The 16722-nt window shown below is 38.6% G+C and overlaps 1 protein-coding gene across 5 annotated transcripts in view; it reads right to left on the bottom strand.

Moving 5' to 3' along the window:
- The window catches only part of DDX52 (DExD-box helicase 52), a 29507-nt gene extending 14432 nt beyond the window's left edge, over positions 1 to 15075 (bottom strand). For all 5 annotated transcript variants that reach the window (XR_447951.3, XM_007110530.3, XM_007110531.4 and 2 more), the window contains exons 1-8: positions 14959 to 15075; positions 13689 to 13887; positions 8292 to 8419; positions 6899 to 7084; positions 4692 to 4835; positions 3697 to 3808; positions 2803 to 2875; positions 2105 to 2308 (exon numbers count right to left, since the gene is read on the bottom strand). Coding sequence is in view for 4 of the 5 variants with exons in the window: in XM_007110530.3 (XP_007110592.1) it covers positions 2105 to 2308; positions 2803 to 2875; positions 3697 to 3808; positions 4692 to 4835; positions 6899 to 7084; positions 8292 to 8419; positions 13689 to 13887; positions 14959 to 15045 (1133 nt within the window). In the remaining variant the exon portion in view is untranslated. The remainder of the gene's footprint in view (positions 1 to 2104; positions 2309 to 2802; positions 2876 to 3696; positions 3809 to 4691; positions 4836 to 6898; positions 7085 to 8291; positions 8420 to 13688; positions 13888 to 14958) is intronic.
- Positions 15076 to 16722: the final 1647 nt, after the last annotated feature.

Genomic DNA, 16722 nt, shown 5'->3' with positions numbered 1-16722 from the left:
GTTGTTTATCTATTTTATATACAGTAGTTTGTATCTGTTAATCCCAAACTCCTAATTTATCCCCACCTCTGCCTTTCTCCTTTGGTAACTGTAACTTTGTTTTCTATGTCTGTTAAGCCTGTTTCTGCATTGTAAATAAGTTCATTTGTATCACTTTTTAGATCCACATATAAGTGATATCATATGATATTGGCTATTGTAAATAGTGCTGCTATGAACACTGGGGTGCATGTATCTTTTCGAATTATAATTTTCTCCAGATATATGCCCTGGAGTTGAGATTGCTGGATCATATGGTAACTCTATTTTTAGTTTTTTAAGGAACCTCCACACTATATTCCATAGTGGCTGCACCAATTTACATTCCCACCAACAATGTAAGAGGGTTCCCCCCTTCCTCCACACCCTCTCCAGCATTTATTCTTTTTTCTTTTTTAAATTTTTATTGGAGTATAGTTGATTTACAATGTTGTGTTAGTTTCTCTAGCATTTATTCTTTGTAGACTTTTTGATGATGGCCATTCTGACTGGTCTGAGGTGATACCTCATTGTACTTTTGATTTGCATTTCTCTAATAATTAGTGACGTTGAGCATGTCTTCATGTGCCTATTGGCCATCTGGATGTCTTTGGAGAAACGTCTATTTAGGTCTTTGAATGTTTTGTTATGATTATAAAAATGTTATCTCAAGAAAATTTTAAAAAATAAAGACATAGGGGCTTCCCTGGTGGCGTGGTGGTTGCGCGTCCGCCTGCCGATGCAGGGGAGCCGGGTTCGCGCCCCGGTCTGGGAGGATCCCGCATGCCGCGGAGCGGCTGGGCCTGTGGGCCGTGGCCGCTGGGCCTGCGCGTCCGGAGCCCGTCCTCCGCAACGGGAAAGGCCGCAGCAGAGGGAGGCCGGCATACCAAAAAAAAAAATAAAAAATAAAAAATAAAGACATAAACAGTAAAATAAATTACCCACAATTCTACCATTTTAGAATAAACTTTGACATTTTGTGTTCTAGTCATAAATTTTCATGTGTCTAATTGCTTACAAAATCTTTCTAAAAGTAAAATTATTGGGTAAAATGAGAACATTTTAAAGGGGGGTTGTTACATATGCCTAAATTTTTTTCTTAATGGTTAGCAGAGGTTTATTTATTGACAAACAGTTGGGGTGAGGTATCTTTAGGCTTTATTAACACTCTATACCATGTATAAATACTTTTTCCATTCTGTTATCTGCCTTTATAATTATGTTTATGGTTAATCTGTTCTATTTTTCTTTTTATACACAGGAGTTTTATGTTGAAAGTAGACAGGATATTCTTTACTGTTTCATTTGGCTCCTTTTTTACTTAACATGGTATTATAAGCACTTTTTCATATAGCTACAATCTTCACTCTGACCATTTCATGTGTTGCATTATAGTATATCAAGTGGCAATATCATAATTTCATAAGACTTTTCTCTACCATTTAGCATAAATGCTCCCCAAAATATTTTTAAAAAGCAATTATAAATCAAGTGGCTCAGTAACATCAGCTTCCTTCTCTGTGGCCCTACTTTGTTAAGCCATCAACGAGATTAAATCCTTTGGGTGGCCACAGAGCTCATGTCATACTTTGTGGATTGGAAAAACCAACTAAATGCATGAGGATAGGAATATTAATATGACAATATGAGAGTCTCCCTTTGGATTATTCTAAAATAGAAAATGCTTAATCAATCTTGACTTTAAAGCATATATTTCTTTCAGTCCAACTCTTTTTATCAATCTTAGGCCACACAACCTATCTCTTTTAGTCTAAAATAATGACTTGTGGGCTTCCCTGGTGGCGCAGTGGTTGAGAATCCGCCTGCCGATGCAGGGGACGCGGGTTCGTGCCCCGGTCCAGGAGGACCCCACATGCCGCAGAGCGGCTGGGCCCGTGAGCCGTGGCCGCTGAGCCTGCGCGTCCAGAGCCTGTGCTCCGCGGCGGGAGAGGCCACAGCAGTGAGAGGCCCGCGTACCGCAAAAAAAAAAAAAAAAAAAAAAAAAAAAAAAAAAAAAAAAACCTGGTAAAATAATGACTTGTGTTTTTTTAAAAAAATGAGTGGGATAATGTGGAAGAACAATTACCTTGCTCCAATGGAAACAGTAATGACATTATCCAAGTTGAGTCTGCACCACTGCTCAACATCATAGGCAAAAGTCGCACTGAACAAAGCTCTTCTGACCTTGTGGGATGTGCAGGCCAAGAAAATGGAAGCCAGCTGGTCTCTGAACCCAGTTTTGCCATCTTCAAACAGTTTATCTGATTCATCTACTACCAGCCATTCAACACTAAGAAATAACAAAAAAAACTTGTGGGTATTGAACTGAAAGATCCAAGATGCTTCACTACCTGTGGGAACACATGAAGAAGTCAAACCACAATGATGCTTCTCAGATCTACATATCATACCAGAAAAAGGTATAAGAAAAATAAGCAAGAAAAAGGTAAAAACAAGATAAATATAAATTAATGTACCTATTCCATTAGCCCCAAAGATATGAGGTTCCATTGGCAATGACAGAAGCTCAGATAAACCTTATGAACGCCATCACCATTGCTGAAAGATGTGAAAATTTCTAGGGGAATTCTGTACTATCTGCTTATCGGAATCTGTTAACTTTCTTCCAGACCAGAACAGTTACTTTTCTATGAATTTAATGAAAACCATTTTTCTCAGCATCAACATAGCAAGCTCCAAAGAGCAATAATACAAGTAACTGAGGACAAAATATAATCAATTTAATGAAAAACACACATAAAAGACATTATTAAAGTAATGTACCTTGTTAAGTCTATTCCCGGAGGATCTTGCTTTAATAAATAGATTAGTCGATTTGGAGTAGTCACAAGAATATCTATAAGGAAAAATAAATGGTACAAATTGCAAAAACAACATTCATCCCTCTTGAATCAGGGGATTAAGTCTCCTGAATTTCCGTTAATAACCTCAGGTGGGGAGAAGTGGTTATATGCACTACACCAACAACACAATAAACTAATATACATATTTTTTTAATCCATCATAGCACAAACTACTATATCCTTACTCTCCTTTTATTTGATCTGCCTTCTCAGCTTCTAAGAGGCAAGAATACTATAATCCACCAGTTTGCTTATAAAACATTTGTTTGTTTTTCAGGAAAATACTTTCCTTAAATGCAATTTTACTCAAAAGCTCAAGATAAAAGACAAGTAAAACAGATTCTCTGGCTGATCTAAGAGTAGGGATGTAAACCAGTCTTATCTGCAGAATATTTCCATGGCAGATTAACACTCAATAGAATAAGCAGGGATTCTCAACCTCAGCACTACTGGCACTTTGGTTCAGACAACTCCTTGTTGTAGGAGGCTGACCTATGTGTTGCAGGATGTTTAACAGCATCCCTGGCTTCTGTCCCTATACTAGTAGCACCTCTCCCCAGTTGAGACGACTTAAAATGTCTCCAGATGTTGCCAAGTATCTCTGGGGTAGAGGGTGAAGTGGGGGTGAAGGGCAGAATCATCTCTGGTTGAGAACCACTGGTATATATTTATATTAACTACTGGGTGGGGGTAAGGAGGAGATCTCTTTCAGCTTTTCTAAAAATCAAACTAACTACACTTTAAGAACTTCTAGGTAGCAATTAGGATACTTGTAATTTCTAAATCCCTTACATCTCAGGCATGAACCCCTTACCAAATTTCTTAGATGATTTAGGTCCAAATTTCTTGGCTGCAACTGTTGCTTTGTGGATCATGTGTATCCTGAATCCTGTTCCCTCAGATATTTTTACTAACTCTCGGTGAATCTAAAACAGAAAATGATAAAAACATTAGCTGCTAAAATACTTGGATAAGATGTATAGTCTCTTTTTCATTATTAACAAAATAAATCTAGTATCAACCCATGAATACCTGAAATTAAGCCCATAGTAATCTGTAGATTAACCTGGAATCTCAGCATTTTGGAACGCCAATACTAAGTAAGATTCAGTAGTTTCTTCCGGTCTAGTAAACTAGTTCCAAGAGATAAAACCAAAACTCTTCCATTCTGTTACATATTGTTTGTAGAATACAGTACTGTTACAAAACTATTTCATACTTCCATGTATTTTGTATTAAGCACATTGGGAGGGTGGAGTGGATCATTGTATAGTTTTACTTTCTCGAAAACTGAGATGAGGTTTCATTTTTCTGGGTGAGGAAAAAAAGTTTTAGAGGGGAACTATATATTATAGTAGCCTTCCAACTTCAAGGATCTTAGAGCATATACCAAAGTATAAATGTTAAGAACAACATATTTCATAAAACTGAAAAGACTTAAAAGACTTGCCCATATGCAGTAAGATACAGAGAAGTGTGCTTTTTTTTTTTTTTTTTTTTTTTTTTTTTGTGGTATGCGGGCCTCCCTCTGCTGTGGCCTCTCCCGTTGCGGAGCACAGGCTCCGGACGCGCAGGCTCAGCGGGCATGGCCCACGGACCCAGCCGCTCCGCGGCACGTGGGATCCTCCCAGACCGGGGCGCGAACCCGGTTCCCCTGCATCGGCAGGCGGACGAGAAGTGTGCTTTGAACAGAATACATGACCATGAGAAAGACACAGGCCTTACTCTTTTGGACCTTTCTATTACCCTCAAATAAGAAAGTTGACTGACAAACACAAACACAACCTCTTCAGAAACTACCAGTCATACCTGGCTGGCAAGTTCTCGTGTTGGTGATATAATCAGGGCTCTGAAGCCTTTGTTTGTGGGTTGTTTCAGCTGCATTAAAATAGGAATGCTAAAAGCCAAAGTCTTTCCAGATCCAGTAGGAGCAGAAGCCAGAAGTTCTCGACCCTAAAAACAGAGTATATTAAGTACAAGGAAGAGTACATAAATTTTTCAGAGCCCAGTCAAATAATGCTACCAGCCATAAAAATAACAAAATTATACATAATAAATCCAAACACTCACATTCCCATCACTCTTGTAACTTCTCCCGTATTTGCTTTTCTACCCACTCCTGCTACAACCGCCCCAATACAGTTTCTGAGCATTATTACTAAAGTTCCTTTGAACTGGGTAAAGAAAGTAGATAACTAAAACTCAAAGATGATTCACAACCTTATTTCCATTATTTCAATTTTTCTTTCCCCTAAACCTCTTTATCAAAGCAAAATTACAAAACCAACTTTTTGGCCTGATATCTGCATTGCTCCATCCTTAAGGAAGGTTTTAACAAATAATAGAATGGCTAAAAGTAAGAAATAAAAAGTGGTAAAAACCCGAGTGACAGAGTCATTTATAGGTGACAATCTTCAAAAAGTCACTGTGATTTATTTATTTTTTTTGTCACTGTGATTTTTTTTTCTTTTTTTTTTTTTTTTTTTTTAAACAACCTTAAATGCGGGCCTCCCTCTGTTGTGGGTTTGAGGTGGAGGCTGGGTGCCCTGAGACCCAGCAGCGGAGCTGCCTGCCAGGTCATCATCGAGGGACCCCCCCCCACCCCTCAGGCTTGCTCACCCGCCCGCCGCAGCAGTCCTGAGCCCTTCCCCCTCTAGTCGAGAGAGGACTTTCCTAAATAGCTGGCTGTAACTGGGTTCCCTTCTGTTCCCGCCTTCAGCCCCAAAGCAAAACAGCAAAACCAACCAACCAGAAAAGCCGCCAACCCCCTCCCCCAAACACAAACCAAAACCCACCCCAAACTTTGCATCAGCTGTTCTTGCTCACGTTATGTGAACTTCGTGGGCTACAGATATTTTGTCACTGTGATTTTTAAAGCTTTAAGTGAAGGTCACTACAGAAACAACCTTAAATGAAAACTAAAAGCAAATTTACTATGTCAGTCAACAACATCATTCAAATATATTCTTAATTCAATTCCCAAAGAAAATGAAAAGGATTAGTATGGATGAGGAGAGAGGGAACTCATATCCTTTGGCCACTAGAACTGAAGGCCATCTTGGTTATGCTGGGGAAAAAAGTCAGCTCTCACCACTACAAAAAGAAACCTCAGAAAAACTTAACTTCCAAAAATCTAAGTTAACTCATACCTCTATCAACAACACATAAACAAATTATGGTATATTCATACAACAGAATACTACTCAGTAACAAACTACTGATATATGCAACATGGAGGAATCTCAAAAACAGAGTGAAAGAAACCAAAAAGAGTAAATAATGAATGATTCCACTTATATGATTCCATAAGAGGCAAAACTAAAACATGGCAATAGAAACCAGAAAAGTGCTTACCTCTGGGCGGGGGTCAGGTGAGGACTGAATGGAAGGGGTATGAGAGAACTGTCTGGAGTGACAGAAATGTTACACATCTTCACTGAGTTGATGGTTATATAGGGTATGCACTGTTGAAACTCACTGAACTGTGCACTTAAAATCTATGTATTTTTTGGGTACTTAAATAGACTTCAATAATAAAAAGTACTGGGATAAAAACAAAGTCAGGTTATGTACAACAATTCTGTATTTCTGAAATAGTTCTTGAATATTACAAACTAAATCATGGATGCAAAAACAGATCATAGTCCCTATCCTCAGAAGAGTAACACTCTTAGTTAAATGGAAAAGATGAATATAATTAGTGCAAATACACAGTAGTGTAAAGTGTAAGACAAATGTTGCAAGAAAAAGAAAACACATGAAGAACTGGGTGGTAGGGGAAACAGTCTTGGTAAAGGAAAAATATCACATCTAGCAGTAGTGATCAAGACAAATCTTACGGAGGCAAAGGTATTAGAGATGGACCTTGAAAGCAAGGGTAGGATTTCAACAAGGGGAGATAAGGCAGAAAGGAAGATTTCAAAGACAGAGGAAAGAGAATGAACACACACACACACACACACACACACACACACACACATACACGCGCGTACTCACTTATAGGCCTTCATACTCACATGCAGCATAACTGGAATGGCTTGCATTTGGATTGGCGTAGGTATCTGGAAGCCTGCATCTAGAATGTTCTGAAGCAGTCGAGAATTGATTTTAAATTCCTGGTCAAGTTGCTGAAATGTAGCAATTGGGTCAGGAAGATCAGTTCCTTGGACATGAATTTTATGTTTATTCCGAAAGAAGTTTATCTGAAAAGTGAAATAAAGGAGTCGCCATGAATGTGGTCAAATACATTGTCAGATGTTGTAAAGCAACAGTAACGGTTTCTGGGATAAGCTTTAGTAACATATGAAACTTCCTGGTTAAAGTCCAATCCCTACAAGATACAGATATTAGGTATAATTTGTGCCCTTTCATAGAAGGAAGACCTTCATAACAATGAAACCTATCTATCCACACTTTCCTCATATTAATGTGTCAATGCCATGAATAATGTGTTATTCATATTAATGCGCTACTGTCACAGTCACAATCTTATATAAACTTCTAGAAGGCAGGAACTGAATCAATCTATTGTCTTTATATGGCACTTAGCAGACAAGTGCCAATGCTTTTTAATGATCTACCCTAAACTCTACTTATTAAGACTGAGTGCCAAAAGCAGAATCAAGTGATGTGGATTTTTTTTGTTTTCCCATTCTCTGATCCAGACAGCCAAATTCTAGATTCGGGACTACTAAATGAGCTGAACAATACTCTCCACCTGCAATACGGCAGGAGCGCAGCAAACGCGACAATGGCATATTTGTCATGTCTTCTGAATCCTACTCCTCCTAGTCCTAATTTATAAAATATGTTTCTTGAGAATTCTAACTCTCAAATCCCTGTCAGAGGAAGTCCTTCTAAACCAGTGTGAGCTTAACATAAAGGAGAAAGGGGGCCAATTTTATGTTTATCAAAAGGGAATAAGAGGGGCTTCCCTGGTGGTGCAGTGGTTGAGAGTCCGCCTGCCGATGCAGGGGACGCGGGTTCATGCCCCGGTCCGGGAAGATCCCACATGCCGCGGAGCGGCTGGGCCCGTGAGCCATGGCCGCTGAGCCTGCGCGTCCGGAGCCTGTGCTCCGCAACGGGAGAGCCCACAATGGTGAGAGGCCCGTGTACCACAAAAAAAAAAAAAAAAAAGGGAATAAGAAATTTTAAAAATTTAATTCTAAACACATCATCAATTTTGATCTAAGTTTCAAAATTTCAAGATACTTTCAAGAATTTTAAACTTTAAAAATTTCAGCCACAGCGCAAATACTACTTTGCTTTAAGTTTCCATTAAAGTAAAATCTAATCTAACGTAAGTAATCTTCTAAACAAAACCATACTCGCTTTTACCAACGGAATAACCCAAGGATAGCGAAAAGTCATTAGGCCAGAAAAACAACTGGATGAAGACATTTTTCTAACCTTTTCTTTTCTGAGCTGCTCCAACTTTCCTGAAGTTAGTTTATTTTCTCTTTTAACTTTTTTATCTTCAATCTTTGCTTCCACAGATGATATCCACTGTATAGTAGAAACTTCTTGAGAAGTAATTTCTAAAATATATTTTTTAAAAATTAAAAGATTTTAAGTGCAACATTCTTAGGTGGCACAAACAGGCCATACCTTACCCTCACACTAAACAAAAGAAAAAGTACTAGTGGTTGCAACTAGATGAAAGAAAGTAATAGGAGGTATAAAAATTGGGAAAAGAGAGGGACTTCCCTGGTGGTGCAGTGGTTAAGAATCCACCTGCCAGTGCAGGGGACACGGGTTCGAGCCCTGGTCCAGAAAGGTCCCACATGCCGCAGAGCAACTAAGCCCATGTGCCACAACTACTGAGCCTGTGCTCTAGAGCCCGTGAGCCACAACTACTGAGCCTGAGTGCCACAACTACTGAAGCCCGCGCGCCTAGAGCCTGTGCTCTGCAACAAGAGAAGCCACCCAATGAGAAGCCCGCGAACCGCAACGAAGAGTAGCCCCTGCTTGCCGCAACTAGAGAAAAGCCCGCATGCAGCAACAAAGACCCAAGGCGGCCAAAAATAAAAATAAATAAATAAATTTTTTTAAAAATTGGGAAAGGAGAAGCAAGTTGTGTGTTGGTAAAATCAGAGCCCTGAAGCTCACTCTCTTCCCTTTTTTTTCTTTTTAGTTATTTCAGCTTTGTAACATATACCTAAATGTACACTTGAAAACAATAAGGGATTAATTCAAAAACTATTTAAACAATAAGAGATGTCAATGAGGCAGCCAGCTTTTCTCTATCCACAACCAGCTAGAAAATAAATATGATGCAAGAAAAGATTTCACTTATAATAGCAATAAACACAATACTTAAGGACTACTCAATATTATAAAGAGAGCAATTCTCACTAAATCTATAAATAACACTAGCTCAATGAAAAGTAATGATAGGATTGTTTTGGTAACTGGAGTAGCTGACTTTAAAGTTTACATGGGAAAATAAATATGTACGAATACCTAAAAAATTCTAAGAAGAGTAATGAGCAAAGACTACTTCTGGAATTTCTTTTAAATTTTTTCAACTTCACCGATATACAACCAACACAATAAACTGCATATATTTAAAGTGTACAATTTGATGCATTTTGACATTATGTATACACCTGTTAAACCATCACCACATTTAAGACTATTTCCATCACTTCCCAAAATTTCCTTGTGGCCCCTTATAATGCATCAGTCCACACCTAGGTAACAACCTGTATTCTTTCTTTTTCTTTTTTCTTTTTGGCCGTGCTGCACAGCATGTGGGATCTTAGTTCCCTGACCAGGGATTGAACCCGCGCTCCCTGCAGTGGAAGAGCAGGGTCTTAACCACTGGACCACCAGGGAAGTCCCCTGTTTCCTGTCACTGTTGATTAATTAGCTTTTTTTTCCTGGAATTTTATATAAATGGAATCATATAGTATTTAATAAATTTAGTCTGGTTTCTTTCACTCAGGATAGTTATTTTGAGATTCATCCGTGTTGGAGCATGTATCAATAATTTTAACTTTTTATTTACAAGTAGTATTCCATTGTATGGATATACAATTTGTCTATTCTCCGCTTGCTGAAGGACATTTGGGTCATTTCCAGTTTTTGGCTGTTACATATAAAGCCACTATGAACACCTGTGTACAAGTCTTTGTGAGGACACACGTTTTCCTTTCTCTTGGGTAAATTCTAGGAGTGGAATAGGTGGGTCACATGGTAACTGCATGTTTATTTAAAAAAAAAAATCCTTTTCAATTTCTACCAAAAAAGCCTACTAGAGTTTTAACAGGGTTTGCACTGACTCTATAGATCACTTTAGGGAGAAAATATCCAGTTGCCCAATCAATAAAAAGAGTATGCCATACCACTCTATTGGAATTTATAAAGTAAGGCCACATTAATTAACACAAGCTAGTACTGGTGTAGGAATACAGAATTAGAAATAAATGAAATAGAGTCAAAAGACCCAAATATATACGGGAAATAAGTTACAATAAAAGTTGTATTTAAATCCAACGGGGAGAAGATGTAATATCAATATATTAGGACAATTAGTTAGCCATCTGGAAAAAAATTAATTAGTTCCTCATTCATTCCTTATACCAAATAAAATCCCAGAGGGTCAAAGATTTCAATATAACAAAATGAAACTACAAATAAGAAAACATGGGAGGATTTTTTTAAAAATAAGCTTAACGCTTAGAATGCAAAAAACCATGAAGGAAAAGATAAATTTAACACATAAAATGGCAATAAATAATTTGATGCATTTTGACATTATGTATACACCTGTTAAACCATCACCACATTTAAGACTATTTCCATCACTTCCCAAAATTTCCTTGTGGCCCCTTATAATGCATCAGTCCACACCTAGGTAACAACCTGTATTCTTTCTTTTTCTTTTTTCTTTTTGGCCGTGCTGCACAGCATGTGGGATCTTAGTTCCCTGACCAGGGATTGAACCCGCGCTCCCTGCAGTGGAAGAGCAGGGTCTTAACCACTGGACCACCAGGGAAGTCCCCTGTTTCCTGTCACTGTTGATTAATTAGCTTTTTTTTCCTGGAATTTTATATAAATGGAATCATATAGTATTTAATAAATTTAGTCTGGTTTCTTTCACTCAGGATAGTTATTTTGAGATTCATCCGTGTTGGAGCATGTATCAATAATTTTAACTTTTTATTTACAAGTAGTATTCCATTGTATGGATATACAATTTGTCTATTCTCCGCTTGCTGAAGGACATTTGGGTCATTTCCAGTTTTTGGCTGTTACATATAAAGCCACTATGAACACCTGTGTACAAGTCTTTGTGAGGACACACGTTTTCCTTTCTCTTGGGTAAATTCTAGGAGTGGAATAGGTGGGTCACATGGTAACTGCATGTTTATTTAAAAAAAAAAATCCTTTTCAATTTCTACCAAAAAAGCCTACTAGAGTTTTAACAGGGTTTGCACTGACTCTATAGATCACTTTAGGGAGAAAATATCCAGTTGCCCAATCAATAAAAAGAGTATGCCATACCACTCTATTGGAATTTATAAAGTAAGGCCACATTAATTAACACAAGCTAGTACTGGTGTAGGAATACAGAATTAGAAATAAATGAAATAGAGTCAAAAGACCCAAATATATACGGGAAATAAGTTACAATAAAAGTTGTATTTAAATCCAACGGGGAGAAGATGTAATATCAATATATTAGGACAATTAGTTAGCCATCTGGAAAAAAATTAATTAGTTCCTCATTCATTCCTTATACCAAATAAAATCCCAGAGGGTCAAAGATTTCAATATAACAAAATGAAACTACAAATAAGAAAACATGGGAGGATTTTTTTAAAAATAAGCTTAACGCTTAGAATGCAAAAAACCATGAAGGAAAAGATAAATTTAACACATAAAATGGCAATAAATAAATAAATAAATAAAGATGGTAAGTGACAAGGGACAAACTAGAAAACATATCTGTATACGTAGCATGCTAGAATAGAGCTAATTTCCTTAATATATATAAGGCCTAACAAATTAAGAAGAGACAGATGAACAATATTAACAGGAAAAAGGTGCAACACTACATGAGGAAGCAAATTAATATAAAAAGGAAACTCTCGTACATCGCTGGTGGGCATCACCAATTGGAATGACTTCTTTTTTTGGAAAGACTTTTAAAAAAAATAAAATTTTGCTCCCTTTTATGAGACAGTTGGCATTAATAGACCTGAATCATTACTCATCCACAAGATCTTGAATTTTCCAATTAAAACTATATATATGTCTATGCACACTTGTTGCTAAATGGTTACAGGACATATCTGTGTGATTCTGGTTGCCCAGGAAAACAGGGCAACCTAAGCTGGTGTCAGGTCTTTTTTCAATTCATCTCAGTGGAAGGCTTTATTAAACTTCCTTGTAACCAGGAAAGTAACATGACTTGTTAACTAAGAAATTCCACTTCTAAGAATTTATCAGACAGATATACCCACACATACACACAAAGTAAAACATTTAATGCAACACTGTAACAGTAAAAGTGAGGAAACAAACTAAATGTCCATCACACAGGAACTTGTTAAATCAGTTATGGAATGTACAACGGGATACTATGCTATGTTAAAATGAACAAGGCAATGCACTTCCTACTCATTCCAAACAATCTCCAAGATATATTGTTTTTTATAAAAGGAGTAGGGGTAGGGAAGGTTCAGAACAGAACAGCATACAGAGTACACGATCATTCACATGTTTTAAGCGAGGTATAAATACATGTGAATAGAATATCTCTAGGAAAATACCTAAGAAATTAATTAACAGTGGTTGCCTCTGGAGAACTAGGGGACTAGAGACAAAACAGTGGGAAGAAAATTTACTTTTCACCATTGCATAACTTTTTAAAACCATGTGTAAGTATTTAGTTCATTAAAAAGGTAAAATGGCTAGGAAACTTAATAGATGTAATAGACAAAGAAAAAAGGTAAATACTCCTATTGTTGAGTACAGAAAAAAACCTTGTGAAAAACAGGCAAGGTGTAAAAACAAACAAGTGACAAAACTTGAAATGTAAATATCCAACAAAGCCTCTGAAAAGATGTTCCACCTCACCAGTTATCAAGAAAATACAGGGGCTTCCCTGGCGGCGCAGTGGTTAAGAATCCGCCTGCCAATGCAGGGGACACAGGATTGAGCCCTGGTCTGGGAAGATCCCACATGCCGCGGAGCAACTAAACCCATGCACCACAACTACTGAGCCTGCGCTCTAGAGCCTGCAAGCCACAACTACTGGAGCCGGCGAGCCTAGAGCCCCTGCTCTGCAACAAGAGAAGCTACCCAATGAGAAGCTTACGCACCGCAACGAAGAGCAGCCCCTGCTCGCTGCAACTAGAGAAAGCCTGCACTCAGCAACAAAGATTCAATGCAGCCAAAAATAAATACATTAAATAAATTAAAAAAAAAAAAAAAGAAAATACAAATTAAAAAATAGTTTCACTCATGAGACTGGCTAAAATGTTAAGACCAACAGTATCCAGCATTGACATGGCTGTGGGAAGTCATTTTGCAACTGTTCAAAGAAAGAAATGCGCATGCCCTTTCACCTAGTGAATTCACGTTTAGGATGCTAATTACAGAAATACAGCACCTGTACAAAAAGATATATGTACAGGTATCTTCTTGTAGCAAATATTTGTAATCACAAATACCTGGAAACAACCTGAATGCCATCAACTGACAAATAGCTGTATACTGTCTGAGGTGTAATCATAAGCTTGCATAATTTCTGTAACTGAAAAAAAAAAAAGAAAAAACCATACATCAAGCACGAACCTGAAGTCACCTTCTTCCTCTTTTTCTTGTTCTGCTCCCTCTTCCTTTCAGTTAGGCTCTCTTCATTTTTCTCTTCATCTTGTAGTTCCTGATGAGTTCTTGATGCTTCACACTCACCTGTGACAGACTTCTTGTTTCCAAAAAAGTCCAGTCCCTGTAGCACCTCCGAAGAACCAAAGTCATATTTCCTTTTTCCTATCTAAAACCCAGAAAATTTCAAATGAAATCTATAGACAGACTGGCACTGTTTTCACCCTAGCAGTGCTGGCAGTAAGGGTGTGGGTACAATGACTCCCCATCTTTTTTTATCTTTCACCAAATATTTGTTTGAGCTGACAAGTGTGTGTTTGGGCAAATGGAATCCAAGATGATACCTTTTCTGACCTTATAAAAGTAATAATAATAATCATAATAGCAACTAACACAAGCATAACACTTACATGCTGTCAGGCAGATTTCTAAGCATGTTTAGATATATTAAATTCCTTCTTCCTTCAACAACCCTACCGAGGGAAATAGCAATATTACAGATGAGAAAATTGAGGCATTAAGAGGTTAAGTAACTTGACCAAGGTCTCAAAACTAGTAACTGGCAGACCCAGGATTTTACCTGAATAATCTGGTTCCAGAGTTCAAACTCTTAACAACTACGCTATGCCGTCAGACAGAGAAAAGAAAAAACACACGTGTTGCACACACACACAAATGTCCCTAGTCCCAATACCAAGAAATCTTGATATTCAAGATTTTCCACAACTGGGCCCTAACTATTCCCGATTTATCACTACTTCCCTATGTAAGATCTCCCATTTCTAAATCGCTCTTCTCATTGGTTACTTAACACGCCATGGAGTTGCGGGAATAAAAAAAAACCATGCCCACTAAAGGCATACGCATGCCAAGACAAACCTGGAGAGACTACAGTGAAATCATCTGTTCTCTCCGTTTGGGGCTGTTTCTGTTTTTCAAATTCTTTTCCATCAGTTTCTGAGAAAAGATAACTTCTGAAAGTAGGATTCTAACTGTGCTTTGAATAAACTCAGAAAGGAGGCCGGGAGGAAACGTTCCTTGCTAGACCCAACAAAGTCTACAGAAGGATGGGGAAAAGAGTTCATTCAGAAGGCTGCAGTAAGCTGAACGCCAAGGGAGGGAAAATGCCCCACAGCCAGGCCACGGGGTCTCCGAGTGCCGGCTCCCCCAGCAGCCACTTCCTTCTCCGGCACCTGCCCCTTCTCAGTTACTCGGGGTTCTGACGCCTTGCACACAGTACCTTGAATCGGGCAGCGTCCGCCGAGAAGCGTCTCACGTCGAATTTGGCCCCAGCTCCGAGCCGGCGAAACAGGTCGTGAGCATCCATCTTTTCCCAGAAAGCTCCGCGGTCCCATGGCGCCTGCGCAGAGGACTCCCCTCCCGGAAGGTCTGGGGCTAGACCTTGGGCGGAAGTGGCTCCGGGGAGGTGGAGCGTGGCGGCTGTGAGAGTTTGGGAGTTTTTATCGTCGTACAGTGCGTCGTTTTTTATTTGTTCTTTAAAAAAGTATTTATCATGGTCCTCTTAAGCCGGGCACTGTTCTACACTTTTAGGGATAGTTTGGAAAACAACACGCCAGGAATCTCACCTCGGGAAACTTATATTTTAGTGGGGATGGAAGATGTTAACAAATAAATAAGCAGAATATTTCCTGAAAGAGAAAAGTGCTATGAAACAAAACAGTGTAACTGATAGAGAAAGGGAAGAGGAGCCACTTTTAGGTAGATTAGTCAGGTTCATTCTGATGAAGTGATATTTGATCTAAGAGGAGGCAGCCTTTCCCAGATATGGGAAACAGCATTCCAGACACAGGAAACATTGTCTGAAGAAGGAAAAAGTTTTGGCAACTTGAGAAAATAGAAAGAAGGCCAGGGTGACTGGAGCCAAGTTGCAGTGAGGAAGAGTGGTACAGATAGGGTTGAAGGGACAAATGAAAATCAGATCTCATAGACTTTTGTAACAAGGTCATGGTAAGGAATTTGGATTTTAATCTAAGCATGCTAGGAAGCTATTCAAATTTTTTTACTGAGAGTGCAACATGACTTAGTTTATTACATTATGTATTTACTTTCTTCATTGTATTTGTACTGTACAAAATTATTTACTTATGAGTTGCCTCCCCCTTCTAGAATGAAGTCCAGGAGCACAGAGACCTAATTTGCTTCACTGCTGTATCCCCAGTTCCTGTGTGCTCTCAATAAATATTTGATGAATGAATGAGTGAATGCTTTGTAAAAGATTACTCTGGCTATTTGGAGGATGGACCATAGAAAGGATAAGAGTGGAAACAGTTCAGTCAAAGTAGAAATAATGATGGTGGCTGAGACTAGGGTGGTATCTGTGCTGATGGAGTTAAATGGATAGATTTGGGGTATATTTTGGAGGTAGGTCTAAATTCACCTGATGAATTTCATGTGGAGGTGAAGGAAAGGGAGGAAATACTCCTAGGTTTTATGTTTGAAATCCGGGGTAGGTGGCATGCCATTTACTGAGCTAGGAAAGATTGAAAGGAGAACAGCTTTCTTGTGTGTGAGGATGAGGCATGGGGCGTGGGATCAGTTTTTATGTTTTGGGCATGTTAAGTTGCCTCGTTGACCTTAAGTGGAGATGTCCAGGTGGGTAGTTGATTCCATGAATCTGAAGCTCAGGGGAAAAGGTCAGGGCTAGAAAAATAAATTTAGGAGTCATCAACATATAAATGGTACAATGGAATCATACCAAACAAGCATTTAACTTATTGAGTCATACATATTCAGCCAGAGAATGTGAGAAATACTTTAAATTGTGTGATTCCTTTACACTCAAGTAAAGCAAGTGTGGAGTGAGGATGAGATGAGAGATGTGAGTCTGCTGTACTCTCAGATGGAGTCAGTCCCCAATTCTCTCATTGTGGGAGCAGCTTGCTGTTCCAATTGTGTCTGCTCTTTAAAAATAAGTATTTTTTTGGGCTTCCCTGGTGGCGCAGTGGTTGAGAGTCCGCCTGCCGATGCAGGGGACACGGGTTCG

Source organism: Physeter macrocephalus, chromosome 14 (assembly GCF_002837175.3).
Source record: "Physeter macrocephalus isolate SW-GA chromosome 14, ASM283717v5, whole genome shotgun sequence".
In the NCBI taxonomy this organism is placed as follows: domain Eukaryota; kingdom Metazoa; phylum Chordata; class Mammalia; order Artiodactyla; family Physeteridae; genus Physeter; species Physeter macrocephalus.
Note: the sequence above shows the minus strand (reverse complement) of the source record. Positions and strands in the feature narration are given on the sequence as shown.